General features: G+C 39.1%; 1 protein-coding gene across 1 annotated transcript in view; it reads right to left on the bottom strand.

The window, feature by feature from the left end:
- Positions 1-1,695: 1,695 nt before the first annotated feature.
- The window catches only part of LOC137977749 (uncharacterized), a 35,302-nt gene continuing 16,935 nt past the window's right edge, over positions 1,696-20,062 (bottom strand). The window contains exons 4-11 of the mRNA XM_068825072.1: positions 19,771-20,043; positions 17,298-18,158; positions 16,321-16,752; positions 8,582-14,107; positions 8,001-8,065; positions 3,637-3,781; positions 2,462-2,628; positions 1,696-1,873 (exon numbers count right to left, since the gene is read on the bottom strand). Of these exons, the coding sequence (XP_068681173.1) occupies positions 1,838-1,873; positions 2,462-2,628; positions 3,637-3,781; positions 8,001-8,065; positions 8,582-14,107; positions 16,321-16,752; positions 17,298-18,158; positions 19,771-20,043 (7,505 nt within the window). The 3' untranslated portion in view covers positions 1,696-1,837. The remainder of the gene's footprint in view (positions 1,874-2,461; positions 2,629-3,636; positions 3,782-8,000; positions 8,066-8,581; positions 14,108-16,320; positions 16,753-17,297; positions 18,159-19,770; positions 20,044-20,062) is intronic.

Here is a 20,062-nt window from a genome sequence, read left to right as displayed (position 1 = left end):
TAGAGATCTTTAGATTCGAGGACGAGAACGACTATGAGTACAATAAATTATTTTCTCATAGGACAACAGTGAGTGCACACAAACCAGCATCATCTTGGCAGGAAAAACGTGACACCATCGCCATTTTAGTACAAGGTTTGGCAAAAATGTCATCGTGTCAAAACAAGTCAATATCACAGTAGCAGTTTTGGCATTTTCAATCAGGAAAAGGCTTTGTTTTCAGCAATAAGAATAACTGAGCAACCTATGCTGCTAACAAAGAGTAAGATTAATTGGCTGTGTTATATTATTATTATTTTCGTTAAAAATGGGCAGTCAAATCTCGTACCCCTTCTCGTCCTAGAATCTAAGGGTCCCTATTTTAATGCATCAAGTACTTGAAAACTGAAGCAATTTATCATTTTAAAAGATAACCTTTGTCAGCAAAACAGTACCGGTATTCAGCTGGAAGCCAGAATTAACAACATCACCAATTACGAGCATGCAATGTAATATTATCGGTGACAATGTTGCATTTTCACATTCTTTCTCTTCAGAATTGGCCAAACCTCATTTGAGATCACTACTCAAATTGCAACTCTAACGTTTTAACTTAAAACAGATTTTTGTCACTGCCATGTTTTAAATACAATATTAGTTTTCAAATAATTGGTGAATTAATCCTATGAGGTAGCCTAACCTGGTTCACCTACCGGTACAATGTTACTTCTAACATGTGCACTAGAAAGAATACTTGTGGCAATTTTCAAGCTTCCAAAGACTGAACTAGCATCCCATACAATATTCTTATTTAACAATACTCTCACAATAAAAGGAAACATTCTTTCTCTATTTTTCACATGAAAGTTTTCAAGTACAAACAAGTATGCAACTATATATTTAAAAGAACTCAGAGATGACTCCAAGGCTCTTGTTTTCCTTGCCTCAAGAAAACTTTAAAATAAAAGAACATTGAGACCTTTAACTGCATTTAAAACCTTGGAATCAAGTTAGTATATTAAATTATTAAACTTAACTTTTAAACTATCTTGTAACCATTTTCTGGCATACATCAATGGAAGCACAAGTGCTCTTTGTCAAATAAGGAATGATATTTTTCACTTTCGTTAGAAACTGGGTTCATCTTCCCTTTCAGACGAGGAAACAAATAAAAGGTTGCCTTATTGGAAGAGAAATATGAGGATTTGTCAATACCTTTGTCCTTTAATTCACAAGAAACCAATGCCTTATTGTCATGTGAGCCGACAATCATGAAGAATAAAGTGGAGAGATGTTGCCTCTTGTCCACTTCCTATTTAGGTAAAGATACCTTGTGTCTCAATTACAGCGTCAACCAGAGAGATACACATTTAGCAACATCCCCCAAACCTTCCCCTCACCCCACCCCCTCAAAAAACAAACACCAACATAACTGATACCATTAGTTACTGGATAATTGCACTACGACAATGTTGTGCCTTGTGTTGGTAGATTGTTTCAGTGAAAACTGACCCCAGATAAAAACGTATGTAACTATCTGTAATCCTGGCTTTCCACAGTGACCAATAATTATTTAACTGTAGATGTTTGAACAAAAACACTCTTTCCTTTTGTAATAACAAGAAAACTTTTGCAAGACTGATGTAATTTAATAAATCTGATATAATAATTGTACAGATGGCTCTTCCCTCAACATCAGCCTTCTATCTTAAACAAAACCCTACAAGTGTTTCTGTTGGGAAAAACATTACTCAGTGTGAGTTACCACTACAATTTCCACTCAGTGACATCACTCCTGACTTTGGCTAATCACTTCCTTTTCCTTTTGTTGACACAACAGCTGGGTAACCACTAGAATTCAAGTTGCTACGTTACACTGCTCTGCACATAGGTCCTGCAAAAAAGGAAAAGAAATTAAAATAGAAAAACAACACTCCTCAATTATTCATTCCAGTTTCATGCATTTCGTAAGAAGATCCAAGGACAATGAAGAAGAGGAGGACACGGTCTCTCACAGAGGTTATCTTCAGAGGGCATAAGATACCTTAACAATTAAATTTGGTGCAAGACTCAGACAGAGTGTTTTAGAGTAGTGTGCAGATTCTTAAACATCCACAAAAGTTTCTAGTACACAACGTGATGTTAACTGGGGACTAAATTTTTATAAGCATTGCTATAATATAGTTAACAACTATTCACTGAAGTGGAGGTGGCTACTAGTGGTGGATATTTACACCACCAGCCACTGACACTAAGGTGAATATTAGTATAATACTAAAACAGCGAGATAACACAGCACAAAATCAAAGACTACACCATTTTTGGGCGCAAATTGTTCGGAGGTGAATAGCAAAGGATATCCAGGAGTTTGAGTAGCCAATTTAGTATAATTATACTAAAGCAAGTTATCATTATTATTCTTATCAAAGCAAACCTCTTCCTGTCCCGGTGTCTTGTGTTTAACTGTTCAGTTTATACTCACTGTTGGGACTACTTCAACTTCTTTGGCTCCGTGGACTTCCTCAAGTTCTCTATCCAACTGTTCCAATGCTTCATCTGACAACATATTATCCTCTTCTACATCTTCAGAGTTTTCTAGGTCAGACATTGGCGTGTCTGCAGGCAATTCTCCAGAAGGGATAGTGCCATCTGTTAAAATGATTTGAAAAAAGATTGGTCACTGTTAACTATTACCAAAATATCAACTTCACTCAAAGACTTGAGGCAGTGTTGGCCAAGTGGTTAGAGCACCAGACTTGCAATCCAAAGTTCCTGAGTCCAGTTTTGACAACTCCCCGCAGATGATCAGGGTTCTCCTGACTCTACGTTTAACGACAAGCTGGGATTCTTAGAGAATGGTGGTGCTTGTTTGCAAAATTCTTTTATTAACCCTGAAAAAGCCCCTGCAGAGAGCAGTCAGTTGGTCCAAAATTTGAACATAAGACCCCTACCCCCCTTCTCCTGGCAAGTTGCACAACATGACTAAATGATTACAGTTGAGCTATGTCATCCGTGACCAGTATTTGCGAGACTGAGATTACCATCCAAATTCCTCTTTGGAGCTTCCGAAATTTGAGTGGAATCTTGAAGATTTTTCTGAACGTTGGTACGCAAAAATACACAATAACAGAACGATAATTCATCAAACACTTGAAATAATTTTCACTAAATTCAAACACTGTTAATAAAGTAAAAGTTCAGAGCTAACTATTTGCAATATATCAAGGAAATATCCACAGGAAATTCAGAATCTCAAGAGCTAGTAAAGTTCAAAACTGGCACGCAGATTTGAACACTCGGTTCAAATTTCAAAACTACTGGACGGGTCCGGTTATGCATGATGTAGCTTGCCTTTAAATCAAAGAATCTCTGGAGGTTATGAACAGATAATGACATATATCCAGTTTGCCAGGAAAAGAAAGAAACATCAACATCATTAATTTTATAATTATGCCAATTAAAATTAATACCTTGACAGTTGGTAGAAAATTTACATGTCCAAGGAACACTGTTTATTTCGACAAAGCAGAATTTAATCACAATGCAGTGAATTCATATTTTCCTGTACAATTGACAAAGCTCATCATCATCCCTGCTACAGCTGCCAATAAAATGATTATTATAATCTTCTTAAATTCGAGAAACCCTTGCAGGTACCTTGTCCTGCATCTAGCCGCTCTTTGTGTTCTGCCTGTGCCACATTTTCAATATCTCTGCAAACCTCCTGAAGGATTTCTTCAAGAAAGACCTTGGCAGATTCTTCAAATATAGAAGTTTGTCTGCATGTCTCGTCCAGGCAGTTCTGTTGATAAATAGGCAAGACATTAATTTTGTAATCTTTTTATTTCCAACAAATACAAACATCAACACCTTGAACACAGTTAAATTAAAAACATTTCGTAATGTGGAAAGCCGATCAAATGTTGGAAATTATGGAATGCCCGTAAATGATATTGTAATGATAATAACATGATAAAGGGGAGCCCCTAAAATCGAGATTTCTCTTTTTAAGTAAACCAAAATAATCATGAAACATATAATTGAGATTTAGCTTTTCATACAAAACCAAGGCTGTCAGCTATCTCAAAGCAAAGCTTATGAAAAGCATTGGTTTCCTAAAAAAAGCAGTGTTCTCTAACATACCAAGTTCACAACGTGTTACTTGCAGTGACAACTGATCAAGATCTGTTATTAAAGAGGACAGTATTTGAGAGGAAATATAAAGCAGGCCTTTGCATGAAAAACAGTAAAATTCTGTTTGTAGTCTGTACAGTACAGTTTCTTATTCAGACAGGCGATGAATTTAAAAGTTTTGCAGCTGAGTAATGAAAACTATTAGTACTGTAGTAGAACGGATGACTAGTCTAGGAACAATAGTATATTTCACAGCCATTAAGATCTCATCATGGTAAATTTAATATTTGCAGAGTAGCTTTTTACAATGACTGCTCAATTCTCCTTGGCTATTTTTTTATTGTCAATAAGCGCACACACAAATTTATAATTTACGCGACAATGACGCCATATTGCTCGCGTCAGATTGAAGTTTCTCACATTTTTGTCTCGCGTTCTTCTCAAGTTCTGACTTAATAATTTTGACCTCTCTGCCTTTTTGTTATTGTAAAAAACAAATTGATGTCAGTTTTTCATGCGTCTGTCCTGTTATTGACAATGAATTTTGTCATAACATTGTCAAAGTAGTCTGCGGAACCACTCGGCTATCGCCTCTTGGATCCACAGCTACTTTGACAATGTTATGACGAAAATCATGATCAATAACAGGACAGATGCATGAAAAACTGACCTCAATTTGTTAAATAGTGCATCTTTTCACAGAAGCTCTATCTTAGTTTGGATCCTGGCCTGACAGGTATTTGCCAAGGTTCTTGATAACCATACCCAGGGAGCCAGCCACCACCAAGAAGAACCAGAAAGAACTACAGACATTTTAGTGTCCCATAGTTGCATAAACTATAAATCTCCAAGTCTGCATTGCAAGCAAAGTGCTGAAATGCATGGAAGGGGACTGGGAAGTTCCCTCCCTCCTCTTCCCAGCTCCTTTCCATTTCCTCCATCTTTCTCGCCCCTTTTAGCCTTGCCATGCAGGTTTATATTGCATAAAATCCCTCCCACGTTCAATCAAAATTCTGCTAGCTTTTAAAGCTGCATTTTTTGAAACATCTGAAGTATGATGTGGAAACAACCATTGCCAGGACAGCCATAAGGTAAAGCATTACCAGGTTGCCATCTCAAGGTAGGTCTAGAGACAAGAAAACAAATGGCAATAGCAATTTTCCCTTCATGAAACCAAAACCTGAACTTAGATGAAAAGTTTGATGGTTCAATGGACTTCAAGAGCTTTTATATTTTTTATCTTGAGAAAAATTATAGTTTGTCTTGAAAATACATACCGGTATTTCACATTTTCTAAATTCATCCTTACTACAGCGGAGATTGACTTGCTGAGACAATCTTTAAGTGAGCCTCACATCTCACGTCTTGCCATATTAGATCTCACCTACCCTGATAAAATTTGAGTAACTGGAAAAATGCAGAGGGAATGAAAATTTAAGATCGTGAAGATCGAAAATGGAGACTTAAAAAACCATAATTTTCCAAAACTTTTGGTTTTTACAGTAGCAATTATTGGAAAGAAAATAATTTCACCCCTTCTTGTTTATGTACAAACCACATGTTCATTGGCTCTTGAAACAATGACTTCCTTGGTTCAGGTGGTGTGAGAGAAAGGAACATGATGGCACTTAACTCCATCGTCATTCTCAGTCATGTTTTACCCAACTACAGGTGTACAAATAAACCGGACAAAAAAAGGACTGCCATTGGGTGAATCTATGTTATTTGTCAGATTAGTACAATTTTCACTTAAGTCCAGAATTGCAATACTGAGCAGAAGCATCAAGCATAGAGTTTGTATTATCATTACAGTATTAGTGTAGTATTAGCAGTTTAGTATTAGCACATTAGTGTGTGTTAAAATTAGTCATAATTATTGCAAAAATGCTTGCATTTATGTTCCTTTGAATTCATGGTTTAATCCATTACTGTTTACACTGTTTATTTCAGAAGTAGAGTTTGGGAGACACTTTCTTATGCTTTTCACCATTATCACTACTGAAATGATATGTGAAATGGATCATAATTATATGAAATGCAGATATAAAATCAAGTGAAGCTATGATCCTTGCAGTTATGAACGCAATTTTTAAAATTGCGAAAAGAATCCTGAAAAATTCAGGACTTCAACGGGGTTTGAACCCGTGACCTCGCAATACCAGTGTGATGTTCTAACCAACGTTGTCATTTGCGGGTTCTAATGTTCCTGTGAGGAATGAATCAACAATGAAATTATATATGAAATGGATCGTATATGAACTGTGGATATGAAATCAAGTGAAGCTATGATCCTCGCAGTTATGAATGCAATTTTTGTAATTGCATAAAGAAGCTGAAAAATTCATGATTTCATATATCATTTCATCGTTGATTCTTTCCTCACGGGAACATTAGAACCCACAAACGACAAGCTCCCAACGTCAGTGGCTTCATAGCTCAGTTGGTTAGAGCGTCGCACTGGTATCGCAAGGTCACAGGTTCATAACTGCGTGGATCATAGCTTCCCTTGATTATCACTACTGACGTTAAAGTCGAGGAGAAGGGTGCCAGGCCACTGGAAGGTACATCTCAATGCTTGCAATACTGGTCAAGTGAGTTTTAAAAGCATTGGGTTTGAGATCGAGTTGATTGTAGAGAGACGAGTTCCCACCCAGTTTTCCACACAAGAGAGTGATGATGATGATGATGATGATGATAATTAGGACAAAAACAGTGGTGTTGGTTGTTGATAAGTGATTCAAAGAAATGAGCAGTACCACGATTAGTTAAAAATTAATGGTTACAACTCTTTTATTAAAAATCACAGATTTTGAAAAATACAATTAGAGGTTTTCCACTTCAAACTAGCATGAACATGCATATGTTGAACACTCAACCCATTGACCCCTGGGAGTGAGACTTGACAGATTTTACTAACGCGAGAGGATTTTGCTTGTCAACTGGGGAATTGTCCTGGGCTTTTGAGGTGTCAGTGGGTTAATGTCTCCAAAATGAATAATTTATGTTTTACTATTATAAATCTCAAACCAAAAGTAATATCTTAATAGACTAACATATTTAATCCCTTCTCCTGGTGTTATAGCAGTGTAGCTTATCATTTTTTTTTTTAAGAGATTAATTTTGTTTAAAAAATGTCAGTACTTGTCGTTGCTATACAATTTATAAAAATTAATACATCAAATTCCATGTGAGTCATAAAAAGATATCCCTATCTTTAAACTACGTTTTTTTATACTTCAAGACTCCATGGTGTAACAGCATGAACAGTTCTTTACAAAAAATCACTTATGTTCATGTGTTGAAAACAGTTTAACAAGGAAAAAGCCACAACCCATTAAACTTTTTCAGAAGTAAATGATAATAGCCGCAAATAATGTATTACTGATATTATTGTTACAATCAGACAGAATAAGCAATCACAATAAAAAATATACTTCCTCACAAATTATTGTTAAATTATTGTTCCAAAAAAACAGTAAGAAAATCAATTTGACTGTTGTTTCTCGAAAGTACTAAAGCCTTAGCATGTTTCCCTTTCGCTTTTACCTTAAATGGAATTTTGGGAGCTGTGTTGTTTGTTGTGGACCAAAATGTCTTAGAATCAACTGAGATCTTAATAATTATTCTCACGTTGTTAAACAAGACAGCAACAAACCTTTCTTAGCACACATAAGCAACACAATGTAAATAACAGCTAACTTGACAGAATGAGCTGTTTACATACAGCTCAAAGCTATATGCATTTTCTATATTTCCAATAAATTGCGTCACTTTTCTGGGGTTTCTTTGCCAGGTGAACGGTCCTTTGTAAACTGCACCTCTCCACCTGGTTTGATAAAGACTTCTGGACTGCAGGGAGGATCGTACGCAGGACTCGCAGAACTTACCCGATCTTCATCACCCTCTTTTGCACCAACCACGCTGGCTTCATCATCAGCACTGCCAGTGATAGCTGTTTAGAAACAGAAAAGTTCAAAAAGTAACTTAGACAGGCTGGGTTGTCTGTCAAAGTTGTTAGTGACCACCTCACAATTAAGCTACATGACACATTGTTGTAAGGAACTCTTCTTTTTACTAGTCTTTAGTATTATTATTGTCAAAAGGTGAAGCAAAGACAAAAGAAGGTTGCCCAATCATGCATGTTGACCTGTCTAAAGGAAGTCAGGTCATGGGCTTTACAGAGGAGAGGTAGTGACAACTTATGTTAATTTTGGTTGAAAGTATGGTGTTGGTTCATGACGACCAGACATATGAAAAGTCGACTGGACACCCAAGGGTTAGGTTTACTAAGAACCTACCAATTCAAAGAAGTTTGGACCTTTTTGTGTCACAAGTTTTTTTTAAATGCAGTTTTAAGACTCTTTCATGTCAAAAGGCTTGTCAATATTGTTCACACACACTGAATCATGGATTATACAGATTTGAATAAACCAACTATTAGAGGAAAAAAATACAAGTGAACACATACCTGTCAAGTCCTCCTCTGAGAAAGCTTCTGCCACACTTCCACAGGCTTCTGTGAACTGAAAGTCCTGCTCTTCTCTATTCACTGTTGTCTTGTCAATTCCCACATCAGTGACAGAACTTCCCTTCACGTGAACTTCTTCTCTGGCAGTTTCTAAACTACCAACATCATTTGTTTCTTCTTTGACCATTTCATCTTTTCCTTCTGTATTGACACCAGTGGCAGAAGCTCCTTCAGCAATGTCAGCACCATCTGTATCATGTATCTCAATTGTCTCATTGCCAACAGGGTTCTGCTCAGTAATGGCAGCATTCACGAATTCTTGTCTTTCTCCAGCAGTTTTGGAACTGTCTACAGTGTGTCCTTTCTCAACTGCATCTTCTTCTGATGATTTGTCACCAGTTGCCTCAGGAAGTTCTCCTTGCTCTTCTCTTGTACCGTCCACATTATTTGCTTCTTTTTCTGTATCTTTGACTTTCTCTTCTACAAGGACACAATTGGCAGGAATATCTTCCAACTCTCTCTTATCTCCTCTATCTGAAGACTGCACTTGACTTGTTTCTAAGCTTTCATGGTTGTGTTCTGAAATGGAAACACACACTGTTCCTTCTTCTTGTCTTTCTTTTTCTTCAGAGCTGTCCACTGTGTGCGATTCTTTTTCTAATCCATCTTCTTCCTGTGTTATATCAGCAGATGCACACTGATCTGCTTCCTCCAAAGAAGTTATAGAACATTCAACTCGCCTTGTTTCTTCGTTTTCTCCTTCCTGCTCAGTAGCCAAAGCTATCCCTTGATTCTCTTTGCTGTCTTGGTCCTCTCCCAGATTTCCTCCATCACACTCTTGTACCTCCATTCCTTCCTTTTCCTCTTTTAAACAATCCTTCATTGTACTACCCTCTCCCATGATGTCCCCATACTCAAGTTGTGCTTCTACTTCAAGGCCTGTTTTGCCTTCTGGAACATCTTCTGCATCCTTTTTTGCAAGCCTCCAACTATCAGCCTCCCCTTCCTTGTCATCTTTTTGGTATTCATTTTCGTTTACCAATTGGGTTTCCTTCTCCTCTAGGACAATGCTTGGCAATTCTGTCCCACTTTCCTCACCACAAGGACATGCAGGACCAACCTTTTCTTCTTCAGCACAAGTTTCCAGACCAGTGACTTCTTCAACACTGTCATGAAACTCCTCGTCCTCTTCATCTTTAACACCGCTGTCCTCCTTTGTTGTCAGATCAACTCTTTCAATTCCTGATTCAGCTTCCTCAAAGATTTCTTCCTCAGAGCTCTGTTCAATGGCTCCGTCCACTTGATCTGCCAAAGAAGAAACCACAGGAGTCCAAGATTCTTTTGTGGGTGTAACTGTCAGTGGAGCCTTACTCTCAACAGCTAAACCTTCGGACATTAGCTTATCAGCAATAGACAAACCAGTGGAATCTAACAGCTGAGCAAATACAACACTACCCTCAGTTCTTTCCACTGTGACCTTGACATCCGTTGCATCACAAAATTCCTTAAACTGCTGCACTGCCTCAGTGCTCCAGTCCTCTCCATAGTATCTGTGAGGAGGTTCAATGTGAGCCAGACTGCAATTGAAATACTGAACAGGAAGTTTTGCAAACTCTGCCTCTAATTTCTTAATCCTGTCCAAGGTCAGAGTTTCATTCTTTGGGTAATCCACTGAGTTCACATGTACTTGAGCTCCAGAATCTACCTTACTCACGGAAGACCTATACCACTTGTTATCATCAGAGTACTTTGCACAACAAACATCACCTGCTTGTAAGCAAAAGAGTCTCAAGTCATTTTCACCAAGATCCTGATAAAACTGATCAATTTTTTCACTTAACAGTATAAGTTCTGGCTTTGAATCACTTAATTTGCACCAAAAGTCACTTGGAGAGTTCACCACTGTTACGTTCACCCTACAGACTTCACCAACACCAGGATAATTGTAGACTATTTTTCCATCTTCACTGATGGATAATCGTCTAAGGTCAACCTGTGATCTGGGCTTGGTTACTGCATGTCCCAGTTTAACAAGAACATCTGTGACAGATTCTGTCTTGTCAAATAAACTGACTATAACAGAATCTCCTGAAATGCTCACAACTTCTGCTGTTAGTTGTTTATCTCCCCAAAGTTCAGATAATTTTGTTGCGAGCTCAGTCTCACTGACGCCAGCAGCTGGAATGACATCACCAAGGGTGCATTCAAAGCACTGAACAGGTAAGTCGTAAAAATTCTCCTTCAGCTGTTTAAATGAGATAGCCAGATCCACATTGCCATAATCTACAAACTTAACTTCAACTCCTTGGTCAGATACACATGTTATGACCGATCGGTACCATTCTTCATCATCAGCAAACTGGGCACAACAAGTAAGCCCCACCCTTGGGTTTCCGACAACATCATCAACTTCGCCAAGAGCACAATAAACAGAAGTAAGCTCTTCCCTCAGCCTCGTCAATTCGTCTTCAGAGTCAGCCAGTTGCAACTGTAGAGACTTCAAGTCTTTCACCCCAATCAAATACACCTCTAAACGTTGACCAACATGAAATTCTGGCCACTTCAATCTTAATTGCTCCCCAGAGAAATCTTCCCTGTCACTTAGTCTTGCATATCCCAAATCAATTAAATGTTGATTAATAGACTTTCCACTGTCATCGCGCAAAATTAACTCTACTGTGCTACCAGTTGCTTGTGTTACCTCTGCAATCAAGATTTTTGAGTTGCACGTGGACTCTAACACAGATGAACACTTAGACGACCACTGACTATCAGCTGAACTTGGGTAAATATTTGCCAGACTGCTTTCCAAAACAAAGATAGGCATTTCCAAGAATTCATCTTTCAGAACCTTCAATTGTGAAATTGGAATCTTCTCATTTGTCCCATAGTCAACTAGTCTAACAGTAGCGGTCTCGTCAGAAGAAATACTCAATACTTCAGCTCTGAACCATTTCCTTGGTTTGTCTTCTTCAGGACAAAAATGTGCACAGCACAAGTCACCAACTTCAGGATTTGGAAAATTGAGATCATCAGCATCAAGGGACTCATACAGGGATGTCATACTGTTGTATAGCTGAAAACGCTCATCAACTCTTTCTGTCATCAACAATTGCATCTCAGAAGGTAGGAAAGCAGAGATGAAACTGACAGGGACTTTGCTGCCCACGTCAAGTTCGGGAAGTCTAAAAGCTCTTCTCTCTTGAGATACTGGTGCCTTCACTGGAGTTGTTTCTTCAAACGTTGTCTCTTCTAGCAGTGAGGTTTCTCCAAGACAATCACAAACTACTTGTTCACTGATTGACTGCTCAGCACCAGGAAAATAAAGCTGGATAGTATAAGAACCATCCAGATGCTGCTCTTGTACTTCAACTTGCACAACCTTCTCACACAGGGCTTCATTGAGATAACTTGTCACTTTGCTTGGGTCAACCCCTTGAATATCAGCCAAATGACATCGAATTGCTTGCGCTGGTAGTTTCAAGTGTGAATCATTGATGGGATGCAGTCTGTCTAGAGAGAGATTTTCTGAATTTCCATAATCAACATAGAAAACTGTTGCATTGGTGCCGCCTTGAAGGTTGAGAATTTGAGCACGATGCCACATGTCGTTATCTGTGAACTTTCCAAGGCAAGGCAATGTGGCCACCAACTGAGAGCTGTGCATGGGTGTCCCTGACACATCATTGGCAATCTGATCCATCAACTCAGTCAAAGCATCCCCAGTTCTCTCTGGCTGAAGCCATATGCAGTCTGGCGAATCCGCATAAACAAAGTAAGCCCGCTCACGCTTGTCAGAGTCAAAACTCTCTTTAGAAAAGGACTTCACTTTGGGATGCTCTTTAGTAGTAAACATGTCCAACTCTTGAATTGTCACGAACCAAGTATCTCCTTCCTGCCTTGTAAAGGTAACATGTAGTGGCTTGTCAATTACACTAGCTTCGAACTGTTCAACATCACTCTCTGACCAAGTTTCCTTGGCACCTTCCAGGCGGCACTTGATCGCTTGCACTGGAAATGTTACAAGCTCTGGGTTCATTTGCTTCACTGCTTCTACTTTCTGAGAATCTGTATTACCGTAATCAACAAATAGGACCTCCACCTCAGTTTCAGAGACAACCTTTGTAACAAGAGCCCTATACCACTTGAAATCTTGACTATATTTTGCAAGGCACAGGGAGTCTACAAAACACATCTCCAGGACTTCATCAGTGGGTCCCAGCTGCTCACAGACTTCACTGGCAAGCATGCCAATTGTTCCTAGATCTCCTGATGTCCTCGACAACTGAATGTAGAATTCTCCACATTCTGTCACATGGCTGACAAAGACTTCTTCCACCTGACCAAGTGTTAGTGTTTGCTCAAAGTAACTCTTTGTTTGTACACTAGAAACACCCTTCTCTCCTTGCTGCCCAATGGCAGTGTTTCCGGCCACAAACAAATCAACAACAGAAACTCCATCAGTTTGTAAGGAAACCCTCCACTTCTGCCCATCACGGATGATAAAAGTGACATCAAAAAACTTGTCAAGGGCAACAGTTTGGAAGATGTTTAGTTCTTCAGGAGTCCACCTATCCTTGGTGACATCAAGACAACAGCAGATGGCTTGCTGAGGTAACTGCATGAAGCTCTTATGAGGGTCCTTTATTTCAGAAAATGGGACTGATTCACCATTTCCATAATCTACAAACTGTACATAAGCTCCTTCCAACGAAAATATGTTCTTTAATTTTCCCCGGTACCAGTCACCATCTTGACTGAATCTTGCGCAGCATGACATTCCTGGAAGTGGATCCTTTACGATATACTCAGTTGGCAGTATCTGTGAGTAGAATCTACTGATCTGTCCACTCAGGAGAGAAAGTTCATCAAGAGAAGAACTTAACTGTACATAGAATTCATCTGGGCTGACAATATGGCTTACATAGACTGAGCATTTCATTTCTGCTGTCACGACAGGATCAAGGTATTCAGTGATCTCCAGGGAAACTGCTGCATCCTCATTCTCTTCATGGGGCAAACTAACTTCCCAAGTGCCATTTTCCATCGACAAAAACGTTGCCTTTAGTTCTTTACCATCCACTCTTTGATGAAATAACTCATCGTCTTCTAACACAGGGAGACGACAACGGACAGCCTGAACTGGAAGTTCATAAAACTTTCTGCTTAACTGTCGAACATCTGACAGCAGGACAATGTCACTGTTGCCATAATCCACGTAGCGCACCTTAACTTCAAAATCTGATGTCACACTTTCAACAACTGCTCGGTACCACAATCCATCCCCAGAAAAAAGGGCGCAGAGAGGTGAGCCAACTGCTAAATCTTCCGGACGTACATCATCAGCCAAGCCAGAATAAACTTCAGAAATGTTAGCCATCAACTGAGTGAGTTCAAGGTATGTTCTTGATAGTTGAACGTAAAATTCCATGGGGCTTTCAATGTGAACAACATACACTTCCTCTTTCTCCCCGGGATTCAAGGACAGCTGCTTCAAACTTGGCTTTTCTTGTTGCAACACCGGACCTTATAAGGCAATAAAGAAAAGGAGAAGCATGTTAACAATAAAAATGATGGAATTCAATTTGTACAAAAAATTAAAACAATGGCATCTCTATGTATTTAGGGCCCAGTTATTCAAAGCCTGATTAAGATGACCCTGGATAGCGGGAAACTTAAATTGCAGTCTATTTCCTGAATAATTAACAAATCTGTCGCTAGTTGAGGTCGGGTGCCTGAGACATCCAGAGCTTGCATTATTAGCAGCCAGCTCAAAAACGCAGACTACTCTCTTGACTGGAAAATCCTGGCAACGTAGCCATGAGCCCTCACACAGCACCGAAGACAGGCACCGGCCCCATCACACCAATGAAAACAGTGAAAAGGGAGAGGAGAAAAGGGGAAATAACCGCTAAAAACGCACCACAAACACACTTTTTCCTCCATGTAACTACAATGCCACAGTTATGCCATACAGTACGCAAGCACAGGAAATCAAGGCGCATGCAGCAACCTGACACCACAGCTGATCATAAGTAGCAAATAAGTGCCCCTATCAGGTTTTGAACAACTGGGCCCAGGTGGTAAACAGGATCAATTACAATTACATATCAATTTTTTGATGTGTATGCCATGGGCAATACTCTTAAATAAAATTTTTAATGTTATCTCAGAGAGATAATTATAAAGGAAAGAATGACACTCTGCCAACAGGTTGCACCAAAACGTTATTTCTTCCTTCAACACTTTGAACTTGTCTGACTGAACTCTTTGATTGCTCTTATAGGTCAGTTCTTCTATAACAACACAAGAAACCAAACAAGAAAACAATGCTTTTGGGGGCAAAATTCAAGACCTCTCAACTTGAACAATTTTTTTGATATTTGTGATTGTACATCTAACTGAAAAGGCTATTATAACAGTTATCACTCAGAAAAAAAAACACCATATTTTACTCATGTATAAGTCAAATTTGTGTGCAAGTTGACCCCCAAGGAATGACAACTGATTTTTCTTCATAACCATAACCCATAAGGGTTGAAACGTGTAACGCGCGTTCACAGCTTCCGAATATTCGGTGCGAACTGATTGGTTGAATGTTTCAGTGCTAAGTACCATATTTGAAAACCTCTTGCTCTTGTTGTTCCAAATATGGTACTTAGCAAATTGAAATATTCAGAAGCTTGTTTCCCAGCACACAAGGGGCCGTTACACGTTTCAACCCTCGTGGGTTTCTGATGACATGCAGTGATACAAGTATTTCAGTTTACTTGAGAAGTTTTTTCTCTGTTTTTATGTGAAAATTAATCTTCCTATTGTAAACTAACCCTTCCTCTGAACATTGACAAAGAAAGGAGAATTGGACAACGAAAAGAACACTAAAGAGTTTCGAAAAATGGCTCTATAAATAACCTGCCATCTTTGAAAACTTTTGCCAGGTTACTAAGCTACTGAGATTGTTCAATGAAGTGAAGTGAAACTAACATCAGTTAGCTCTACTTTAAAATGTCCCGTATACAAAGTTACAGTTACGACAATAGGCATGTCCAGAGGTTTGTATTTAATGAGGTTAAACGAAGTTTAACCAAGTAAACAACTAGGAGCGACTGCAGCCAGTTGGTCAGTGGTTTTAGTATACTGGCGCATGCGTGGAATACCTCGTGCTTTGGGCTGTATTGCTTATTTATCAGTGTGGCGGGAAGTAGAAGCATTGTGTGTGGAGCGTTTAGCGGTTTTGTTCCCCCCCACCCTCCCCACCCTCAGCTTTCCACTGTCTATCAGTGTGACGGGTGCCTGTCCTTTTCAGGGGCGTGGGGGCTCATGGCTGGGTTGTCAGGTTTTGCCAGCCATCGGTGCAGTCTCCACCTTGGAGCTGGCTGCCAATAGTGGAAGCTCCAGGATGTTTCGGGCACCCAACCTCCAAAGAGCGACGATGTTGTTTAACTGACTTAACTGACTTGTACTTCATTACTCCAAAATTTCCTGTTGACAATGAAATGCCCAGCTGAGCTCATCAAACACAAGTACATTTGTACAAATGCAACATGCTTTGTTAAGCTCTATCTCTATGACGAGTATAAGTCATGAGCAATTTTTTTGGGTTGAATGTTAGGTCATAAAAGGTCGACTTATACACAAGTAAATATGGTAGTTTGGCCTCAAACTCTCCCTCCTCAAAATTATCCTAATGAGCAGGTAACAGGACGCAGGATTCTAAGGTCAAATCATATCACCAATACCTTCTCCTAAAATGGTGTTAAAAACCTCTTCACTAACACAGTTATCCCCATCAAACACCTTGACTTGAAATTTGTCAGCCTGCTGACTAAGGACCTTCACAATAAGTTGATTCTCGCCAGTCAGTTCTTCAAAGAGGGCGGTGGCTTCTTCTGACCATTCGTCTCTGTTTAGATCTATTGTGCACTCAATGGCAACTTCAGGTACTTTAAGGAATTTTGGGGTCATCTCTTTAACCACAGAAGGTTTGACAGTCTCAGTGTTGCCATAGTCAACATAATGCACTGTCAAATCTGTCCGAGTGTGGTTTACTACCCTCGCTCTGTACCACATCTCTTCGTACAATGCAACACATGGTTGGTCTACTGCTGGCTTGGCCAAACAGCCTTCTTCCTCAGAAAGCTGGAAGTAGTAGTTGTTCAAATCATTCATCACTGAAAAATAATATCAGTAGTGATGATCATCATAAGATGTACCTGGAAATAAGCATTATTAATTTTTAGTGCAAACAGCCATATCTGCCAGATGTGTAGTCCAGCAACATATAATAATATTTAGAGGGTTCTGTAAAATTAACTGGAAAGAAAACAACAGGAAAGGTTATTTTCAAATAAATTTTGAACCTCTTTTGACATATGTACAGTGAGCCAGGTATGACAACAGCTATAACAACAAGTTTCAAGACAATTTTGAACTCCTTTAAAGTCTGTAAGCACCTTATTTTTTCATAAAAGAAAGTAAAGGATCAGTGACTCCTGCCACTATAGCTTGAATCTTCTGGCAGGATAGTTTCCTCATAATAGTATCGAATGAGAGTTTTTCCCTTTCCTTAAAAAAAAACTGAATTTACTAATTTTGACTAGATTTGGAAACAGCAACAAACAATGCAGTGTACCTCATTTTAATGTCACGTTCTCAAACTAAAGTTCATTGTTTGACAATGCTTGACAATGCAATGACAATACAATGCTTTACTTACTTCCATCTAACTGGTCACTCAAGTTTACTAACTGACAATAAAATCTCCCAGGTGAGGAGATGTGGGTGATGCAAACGTCATACATTTCACCACAAGCAATATCAGGTTTGGTGAACTCATCGACAGCATATTTCATGGGAGAAGCTGACTTTGCAGCAGCTAGACCAGTCTTAACAAGTTCTTCACCAATATCTTTGGTATTATCCCTCAACTGAATTTCAAATGGCTCTGAAAAACTTAAGAACGTTGCATCAAGTTCCTTCTCAGAAGTGAGATTCTCAAAAGATACAGCTGTGTGACCTGACCAAGCTTGACCAGTCAATGGATGGATTCCATGTAGACTACACTTGATTGCTAAGGGAGGTTCGCCGAAGAAAGCTCCACTGAGCACCTTGGTTCGACTGATTGGCAATGTTTCTAAGTTACCATAGTCTATGAATCTCACTGTAAGGTTATCATCGTTTTTCTCTTCAATAACTGCACGGTACCACTGGTTGTCTTCGGAAAACTGTGCGCAGCAAACATCTCTTGCAGATATGCTGGTTACTGCAAGATCGTGGGAGGAAATGGAATCATAAACGGCAGAAATTTCACTCATCAACGAGGCAAGCTTGTCTTCAGAACCACTGATTTGACAATAAAAACTTCCAGGTGACTCAACAGCAGAGACATAAACTTTCTCATTTGCAGATGGTTGAGGTTTTTGTAGGGCTGAAAAAGGCTTTATTTCTGAAGATGGTATTGAGGAGCTTGGTGATCTCCAGCTGGCCAAGCCTTCATTTACTAACATCTCACCAATATTTACATCAACAGAGGAATCTGAAGTATCGAAGAGCTCAACCTCCAGAGAGTAATCACTTCCTATGAAAACAGAAACGAATGAAAACAAAGGGATTTTTGCAAACTTTGATGAGTACAAGTTCAGATCAGTCTCCATACATAATTTTAATAATAAAGTTTAGACACTGTACCTATTTGGAACATATAGATTGAACAATTGAGCATCCACAGCACTGTGCAAAAGTAAGTCGACAGTCCCTGGAAGCTCATGGACCGAGACTTGAGTCGAGTTTATCGACATTCAAGGGCTTTCGAGAAAATTTTGAGACAATTTTTGAGACTCTCAAGTGGAGAAAACAAAGGAGTTTTCGAACAAATAATTTTTCATGCATCTCTTCAGGTCTGTTTTATGGGTTTTACCTTACTGTAGCTTTCCATCTTTTTTCGCGTTCATCAGGAACTTTGACAAGACAGGTAAATTTTCTTCATTTAATTCCTTAAGAAAATAATTTAACACATACTTTTGAAAAATGTGTTTACCCACAGTTGATTGTGGCGTTGTAAGTTTCATGATATTGACCGGTTGCTTTGTGCCCGTGCTATTGATTTCAACTTGAATATTTTTAAATATTCAAGTTGAAATCAACAGTGCAGTTCCGTTGAAATCAACGGCAGGACAGAGGGCTCACTTAAAAATTAGCCCTCTGTCATGTATGGCAGCAAAGAGTCTTCGTTGCCGATATGCTCACTACTTCAGAATACTCAAAGCATCTGAACTTAGTTGACAGCACAAGAATCAGTTGGAGATAAATATTATTAAAATGGTCTTCACAAAATTTAAAATTTTTGTATCATGCAGTATGGTGTAACTTTTGGACTTGAATTAAGCTCAAGTTTGTTTACATTAAAATTTTGGTATGTTCGGTTGAAGACTTCAGCCACCGCTTTCTGTTCACCGAAGATCATTCCCAATGTTATGACTGTGTTTCCTAGAATTTCCCTAGAAAATTGCGCATACAGTAGAAGAGATCATCAAAAACACTTTTGATATGTCTGCAAAACGCTATTGTTGCGTTTTCGAGAAGGTATGTTTCACCTCGAAATGTCTGATTGAAATCCTCAAAAAAGGGTCGAAAACTCAATCCTTGATTTTCTAATCTCAAACTTGAGCCTGTCAACTTACTTTTGCATGGTACTGTATGTACTTGTTTGCAGTTCTAATCTGTTGAATTTTGTGGAGCTAAATTTTTAATTTAGGCTAGGTCAATTACCCCCAAACCATTGTGGTCAGCAGCCTCACGCCTCAGTGAACGTGACTAAGAGGGGTGCCTCTCAACTCTGCAGGGCTGGATAATTAACATAACAGCACATCATGCTTGTGCTTGGCAATGCAATCTTTGCAGATTACAGCTCTGCTTTAGCTGCATATCATTGCAAATTCTTTGAGCCCCATCAGGTCCAGCAAGTCTTTCAACTGGACTGTGTCCCAGAGTAATAGCAACTGATCATGGCTGCTTCAGGGGTGGTTCCTGCTTGCAGGGTCTCCACGGATGTGCCTCACACTCCACCCTGCCAACTTTTGAGGCACCACTTCCCAAACTTATTAACTGGCAATGACTTTAACCTGTTTAATAGATAATTGAGGGGTATTGTGCACAACGTTTTCAACCAAAATTTGCACATATGTACTAACCCTTGCTGAGTACTTTTCCAAGTAATCTCTTGTGCAATGTGAGTTCTCTGAACCTTTCTACAACATTGTCTGGCCACACTTTACCACCGGTAGGAACAATAGAGGACACACTACTCTGGAAAGCTTGAGCTGGAAGCTGGAGAAGGTGTGCGCTTATCGCTTTTACCTTACAGAGGGGAACTATCTCATTGTTGCCAAAATCAACAAAGTGTAACTCCACAGACTGCTGATCAACAACTTGCATGATTCTTGCTCTGTACCATAAATTGTCATCTGAAAAAGTAAACAAATT

The sequence above is a fragment of the Montipora foliosa genome, chromosome 11 (genome assembly GCF_036669935.1).
Source record: "Montipora foliosa isolate CH-2021 chromosome 11, ASM3666993v2, whole genome shotgun sequence".
Taxonomy (NCBI): Eukaryota; Metazoa; Cnidaria; class Anthozoa; order Scleractinia; family Acroporidae; genus Montipora; species Montipora foliosa.
This window is presented reverse-complemented; position numbering and strand designations above follow the sequence as displayed.